This window comes from Symphodus melops (genome assembly GCF_947650265.1).
Source record: "Symphodus melops genome assembly, chromosome: 11".
Classification (NCBI taxonomy): Eukaryota; Metazoa; Chordata; class Actinopteri; order Labriformes; family Labridae; genus Symphodus; species Symphodus melops.
In genome coordinates, this window is record NC_136701.1 from 22,856,460 (window position 1) to 22,864,074 (window position 7,615).

The 7,615-nt window shown below is 42.2% G+C and overlaps 1 protein-coding gene across 2 annotated transcripts; it reads right to left on the reverse strand.

The window, feature by feature from the left end:
* Positions 1 to 441: 441 nt before the first annotated feature.
* orai2 (ORAI calcium release-activated calcium modulator 2) lies at positions 442 to 5,953 on the reverse strand. Of its 2 annotated transcripts, XR_013780200.1 has the most exons (4): positions 5,604 to 5,953; positions 3,273 to 3,505; positions 1,331 to 2,968; positions 442 to 1,286 (listed from the first exon to the last, which is right to left on the reverse strand). XR_013780200.1 is itself a non-coding variant. In XM_079356733.1 (3 exons), the coding sequence occupies exons 2-3, from the start codon at positions 3,498 to 3,500 to the stop codon at positions 2,402 to 2,404; spliced, it is 795 nt and encodes a 264-aa protein (XP_079212859.1). In that variant the 5' UTR covers positions 3,501 to 3,505; positions 5,604 to 5,953; the 3' UTR covers positions 442 to 2,401. The 2 variants fall into 2 exon arrangements, 1 of the variants encoding a protein (XP_079212859.1); XM_079356733.1 differs by having other exon boundaries at positions 442 to 2,968.
* Positions 5,954 to 7,615: the final 1,662 nt, after the last annotated feature.

A 7,615-nucleotide genomic window follows, 5' to 3' on the forward strand; every position in this document is an offset into this window, starting at 1 on the left:
CGCTGCACAAACATGTTTGATGGAGTGATAATTGTGAAGTTAGTTGTTCGCTCACACAAAAAATGTTTTATTAGCGTAAAATATTTTAGGATCCGCCTGATTATGGGATTTTTTTTGTGGCCGACATTGACTTCAGAGAGACATTTCTGATATTAGTGTTCGATCTTCAATCTTCATGGATAGATATATGGATGTAGATAATACACACGTTTCTGGCGTTGATCCCTCGTGTTCTGTTATAAAACACAGAAATAATTATAATGAAGAAAATGTTTTGTAACAAAAGTGTCATCTACCTCCTTTCACTAAAATGCAGTGAATTAATTTACCTTGGTAAAGTAAATGCTCCAAATAAAACTTCAGTGTTGCAACACAGTCAACTTAAACAACTTAAAAAAATCCAAATAAAAAGAGGAAAGAAAAACACGACACGATGAGAGCTTCATCAGATTTTATTTTATTTTGAAAGTCTCTTGCAGGTTGTGAGTTTTTCTCCTCCAAAGCAAACATCTCCGTCACCTCAGCAGTTTTCATATTAAGAAGCGCACGTCCGTCAACACGAGACAAAGCAGGCCATCCTGTGAGAAAGAAGGCCGCACGTACAACTACACTACAAGTGCACTTTTAGTCTCTTCAAAGAGGCACCGACAAACATCTGAGGAGCACTTTGGTCAGACATCGTTTTTGGAATGTGAAAACAGGTTGGTACATTTTTCTTCTTTTTAAACTGTAACAAAACGACCAACACCGCATGTGTGTGTGTGTGTGAGAGGACTCACTGAGGTGTCCAGTATATTAAATATATAAACATACAAGGTCATGCTGATTACAACATGCACTCTTTGACTGATCTCATCCTCTTCCCCTGTAAACGCTGCTGCTCGTGTAATGACCTCCAGCAAAACAGCAGTTTATAAAAAATAAAAAAAAAGCAAAACAATCTGTAAGGCAGAGCTATATTTGGACAGTAACACATTCATATTGAAGAACTCCGAGCAGCAGAATCGACGAGTTCAAATGGTCTGTGGTCTTTGTAAAAGAGGAGAAAATGAGTTTGAGGCTCGTGTGAGAGTTCGGATGTGAAGCACAGAAAGTTACATTTCCCCTCACAGTTTGACAGGAGAGCCACATTTTTAAGACTGAACAAAGTGTGGAAATGTCCTCGACGGGTGAGACAAACGTTCGTCTCGCAGTGTGAAGCATGACTCGGCATCATTCACCACGAAACGCGCACACACAACACGGTCTGACTCGATGACGAGGTCAATCCTAATCTTTGCAAATCTCTCATTTGTAAAAGTCCGAGCTCTGTAGTCAGCGTAGGTTAAACTGAGTAGGCAGAACATAACCATGCACAGTGGTCTGAAATATTACCTGTTGATGTCACGACAGTTCAAGGTTCAAACATTTGGCACATGCTGTACTTGTTGACGCTAAAATAAGGACGGCTCTGATTCAGAACGTTTTTTTTTACCGAACACGACGCAGCACTCCGTCTCTGTCTTTTGTTTTAAACCGTCTGTGACTGAAAACACAAACTTCAAAATGTCATGAGAGATTTGTTCTGCAGAACCAGATCAGAAAAGCACCTGTCGTCACCGAAGCCCACCGAGGAAACAAACATGGCACGAATAACAGATTAGTAAGGATGCACCAACCTCACACCGATACACCTCAAACATCTGGATTTGGTGTCGTAGACTTTTGGGAGAAATGCCGGGCTCATCTGAATATATATGTGTGTGTGTGTGTGTGTGTGTGTGTTTATGACCTCGCCTGTGTCCTGCAGCTGCCTCCACCTCTTCCAGCACAAAATGCACCAGAAGGGAAAATCTGGGAGAGGGAAAAAACCCATTTAGCCAACGGCTGAAACATGTCTAGCAAACTGCACGTCGCTGATCTTTGACAGAGACTCCCACCGGTGACTCCATCAGCGAAAGAAAAAAGACCTTTAACTTCTTTTACCAGACTTAAATTGATGCATCACAGACATCGATGACGTCGATCCGCGTCTGTCAAAAAGCCAATCCATCATTCGACACGTTAGCGCACATCCAGATATGAGCTGTAGGTTTTTAGATCTACAGGCTCGTCTGACTTCATGCTGTAACTTTAACGAGCATCGTGCAACAGTCAGAATGGAGTCACACAGATGTGCGGTGTCAGCTGTCTGAGCGGTGCATCCCTACACGTTAGCCCTTTTTACTGTAAACGTCTCTTTGACTCTCACATGTTACAGAGTGAAAACGAGGCCGCCACACAGACATGAACCACCCAGACGGAGCGACGAGCTGTCGAGCTCAGCGCCCGAGGACGGTCTGAATAAAGACAGGAACAAAAACAGAGATGGGAAGATAAATAGGGGAGATGAAGGGAAGTCCTTAAAGCTGCCGTCCCGTGTTCACACAGTCTGAAGACCTCGCTCGTGGCCGTCCAGCTGCACTTTGATCTTGTGCAGTTCCTCGATCTCCTGGTGGTGGCGCTCTGTCTTGTGGCGCACCAGAGAGCGGTAGAAGTGAATGGTGAACACCACGAAGATCACCCCCACCGGCACCATGATGATGGTGGAGGCCAGCGCCGCCTTCCAGCCGCTGTCCTGAGCCACGGGTGGTGCCGGGGTCGCCGCGGAGCCGCACGCCGCTCCCTTTTTGGTCCCACAGGAGTCCACGGGCAGGAACTTGATCCAGCAGAGGAGGACCACCTCGGCTAAGAACAGCAGGATGCCCAGCGCGGTGGAGAAGCCCCACGCCAGCTCGATGTAGCAGTGCATGCGCTCGTGGGGCGACTCGCTGACGGAGTTGAGGTTGTGGATGTTGCTGACGGCCTCCACGTTGGGGAGGATGCAGGTGCTGATGAGCAGGGCGAAGAGGTGCACCGCCACCAGCACGGTGGTGCACACGCTGAAGGCGATGAGGAGCACAGGAGGATAACTGTACTGCATCTCCAGCTGCACCTCCACCATGGCCACCTACAGGACACACACACACACACACGATGAACTCGACACCTACGTCCAAACGTAAACAAACATTATCGTCCAACCAGACATGAATGACCTCCGAGTTGGTCTGACTCTGGAGGAACGTCTCCTCTACTGGAGACCCATTCAGTGTGGGAGATGTTTTGTTGTCGTTTTTGAAAGCAGAAACAGGAAGTTTAAAACCATTTCCTGCCACAACCAGCCATGCATGCTACAGAAATAGAAACCCTGAAATAAGCCGATCATTAATGAAGCACAGAACTGTCGAAAAAAGGAGGCGATGAAGACGTACCATGGCGAAGCCGGAGAGCAGAGCGGACGTCCTGCTGGAGGCCTTCAGCTTGGCCCGGCTCAGGTAGAGTTTCCTCCAGGACAGAGCCTGCACTGAGTGGTGGTTGGAGCTGACCAGCTCCAGGTAGCTACGTCGCACCCAGTCCCTGTAGTCCATCCCGCCATCGGGGGCCCGATCGGAGGCCCCCGGGGCCGGAGAGCCCATGGGGACGTTAAGCTCACTGCTCATGGCTCCTGGTGGTGAAAAAAGGGGCGAGAGGTTCGGTCATTTGAAGGCCGATGTAAGATTCTCCTCAACATGAGCAGCTTTAATAAAAGACTCTTCCAACACAATCTCCACCAGATTTTAATCAGAGGCATAAAAAGTGTCAGAAAGTCATTTTTCACTTTTCTTCATACAGTATTTCACAGAAGTTCAATGAAGACACACAGCACTGTGAAGTATATTTACCTATGAAGTCGGTCTGTTCAAATGCTTTACAAAGTAAAAGAAGTTTGACATCCTCTCTCTCTGATCACATCATGTTTGAATCAGAGCTCTGCCCTTTTATGGGAAACAGCTCAATATTCCCACGACGTTCACTGAACTTTTGGGACGTGTCGTCTGTCAGCACAATCATGCTCAGCTCCTCGGTGAACTCGCAGAGAGGCCGATCACTTGTAAACACAGAGCGCCCCTCTCTCAGGCTACGTACTGCACGAGAGCGAGGGCGAGCAGAGTGAGACGGAGAGAGAGAACAGGAAGTCACCAAGATAAGAACACGGATAAATCAGCAGCTACTCCACTTTCACTGTCGCTTCATGTTCTGGTTCATTATTCAGAACAACAATAATAATACATTTCATTTGTTTGATGGCGTCGCTCAAGTCACCTTCCATCAGATAAAATCAACAAAAAAAAAAACAAGGGACGTGAACATCTTTGCTGTCACATCTTCATTTTTGTCGTTAAAAATCAGGAACAGATCGTTCAAAGACCTCGAGTCATTTCATTAAAGGGGGCCGATGTCAGCGAACGTTCAGAAAAAAGCCTGAAGTTACAATCCTTTTCATACTGTTTAACAAACTCTGTTAGATTTTTTCATCTTTGTAATTTAAGAGACAAAATGTACAGCTCATAACTGACATGAGTATTTGTCCGTTCAACATGATATCTGACTCATCAGTTAACCTCCAGCTCATGAACTGTTTACAGACCCTGTGAGACTTTTTTCATCTACAGCTGTTCATTGTTCTTCCTGGTTAAGGCCTCACGGTTCCAATAAACATAAATATGTATATATCGTGCTTGATAAACATTATTTATGAAAGCATTTGATTTGGACCGCTCAGTGTTGTTTCAATCATTTGAAGACTTCACCTGTTAGAAGAGACATTTTAATCTCAATGAGTTTCTCTTCCTGGTTAATTAAAGGTTAAATAAAAAAAAAGGAAGAAGTCAGATTCAAGCGATGAATTCCTCATAACACAAAACAAAAAGTTGAGTCAAAATGTGCTAAACAAATAAAACTTGACTTGACGTGATAACATCCCGGCTGATGTGTCAGGACATGTCAGTGTGTTGTGTTTCAACAAAGAGTCTGTGTATGAATGTATTTAAAACAATGTGCACATCACTACTCAACAATAAAGAAGAACGTGTGTGTGTGTGTGGCTCCAGGATGTCACACGCACACACACACACACAGAGGACTTTGACTATGCACACACACACACACACACACACACACACACACACACAAACCAGTTTCCCAAGTTTGTGCAGAACCTGTCAAGTAAACAAAAACTAGAAAGACATGTGGGACATTTGATGTTAAAAAAAAAAACAAAGAGGGGAAGCACAGAGGATGTGAATGATGCACAACTTCACAAACACATGTGAATTTAAAATCAGCTCATTTACATAAAATATGAAGCTTTTTTTATTTTTATTTAGAGAGCTACATGAGTCCCTCCTAGGATGTCCTCGTTTTTTCTTGCAGGGGGGGTAACTCTTGTGCAGATGGGGGCACTTTTACCCCTTCATGATGTATATTTAGAAACTGTGGTAAGTTAGCAGGATCCTTTTACCAAGTTTAGCTAAGAGAAAGCTAATCTAACACAGAGCGGTGGTGTCTTAAAACATCAAACCAGAAGTGAACTCAGGACAAAGATTTAAACTGGAACAAAGACACTTTACTTTTATCCTCCAGTGATGGTTGAAGGAAACTTTGAAAGTGACACAAAGACAGAGAGAGAAACAACAATAACACAACGTGAAAGCTAGCTAACTTTACGAGCTAACCCCTCTGAAAGACTTCACTTAATCCTCTTTAAAATACTTTAAGCTCACCTGTCTGCTCAAGAACCCGGGTCTAAGATCAGTCCAAACTCCCTCCAGTCTGAGCCAGACTCTCTTGATCTATGTCTGGACCAGTCTGAGGGTTTTGCTTCAAGTAGTTCCCCCCTCTTCTTCTTCTTCTTCTTCTTCGTCTTCTTGGGTTGTTTTCATCGACGCCTTCTTTCAAGACGATTATTATTAATTTATTTTTTTACCTGTCTTCATATTTATATCACCTGGATGAAAGGTTTCATCCCCGTAGCATCAGATTATCGGGTTTTATTATTATAATAATTTTTTAATAAATGTTTTCGGGACGTTTAAACCTTAAAGAGGGAAACTAAAAAAGAAGCGAATGAAGACTTCCGGTTGGGCGTGTTGTCTTCAAAATAAAAGCACGGAGAATACGCTTAAAAATGTGTCAAATTAAAGCAGGTTTGGTATCAATCCATCAACTTTATTTATAGAGCACTTTATATACATTTAAAATATAATACAAATTGAAATTTCAAATGTGACATTTGGAGAAGTGAAACAATTCTGTCATATATTTTCAGGTGCTACAGAAGTATTACAAAGAAATTTATGATTTTTATTTTAATGCAACTCATGTGCAATGTCCAATGATGCCGGAGGAGAGAAGAGAGATTTAAAATGTAATACTGTGGATACCCTTAGTCATGCTCCTGTGATGGTAACAACAGAGGTACACTGTTTACATCAAATAGAGAACCAAGGCTAATCACACCAGCGTGTGAAGCAGAACTACAGAGTTGAATTACTTCTACTTTTGGGATGTGATAACAACAAATATGTGGCACCACATTCCTCAAATGATGGAACAATAACAAGTCCAAACTGTTTAATACAGCTGTAGATATATTATTAGCTGCCACACATCAAACAGAGCAGAAAACAAAGACAAAGGAAAATCAGAACTGAATCTGTCAAACCACCAGACCCGTCGCCAGACCTTAGTCGTAGGGGGGGCATATGAAATGCATGGGGGGGGGGGGGGGGGGGGGGGGGGGGCACAATTATTATCAGCCAGTACGAATATTTTAATAATCCTATACTGTATTCGCGCAGCACGCAAACATCACGTTAAACATAACCAACAGCAATATGACCCTGTACACTAATGAATGATTCTGTAACCACGTACATTTAACTTAATATATCTGATAAAATGTATTCAATATAAATGCATCATTGATTTTGTGGCAATTATTTAAGTTACTTTCAAACAATTTTTTTTAAGATAGTATCTGATTATTTTGGTTGCATTAAATATAATGTTTATGTAATTATAAATCAATATAATTTTTAATGAATCCAATTCAATAGAATTAGCCAGTTTTTAGTTGACGAGAACTTTATTATCGTTATTTTGCGCCTTTCTTCTGCTTTTGAATTCAGCAGCTATCGTCTGGTCACAAGTCAAAGAAAGTGCTGGGAGGTGGGACTTCATTAAAAAAATGTAACTAATTAACTCAACTAACTTAATTATTAACTAAATGGTAAATGCTGACATACTGCAAATATATAAAAACGAATACATAGTTGTCGCTAATGCTATGCCACATGCTAAGCTACCTCAGTTGCATTGAATAAAACATAGCAACAAGGCTAATGCTCAAGCTAAGCAACATGCTATGCTACATCGCACACTCAGAAGAAATGTATGACACAGAACACCCAGGCTAATGCTAACACTACACATAGTCACTTAAATACTTGAATCTGTAATAGACAGAACTCGGCAGTTTTACTCACATATAGATCATGAAGAGGCTTTTGTGACTTTAGGAAAGTTATGTGTGGTGACCAATCACAGCCATGACAATAAGAGAAGTCCAGCACAGACGCTGAGACGTGGTCAGAGCACAAAGAGATGTTCAACTTGCAATGTAAACACTTAACACAACTCATATCAATTAAAAGTCAATAAAAAGGAGAAATTGAGTATTTAAAATATTTATTGAGTGTCATCAAAGACTACAGATGAAATGGCAGAGTGAAAT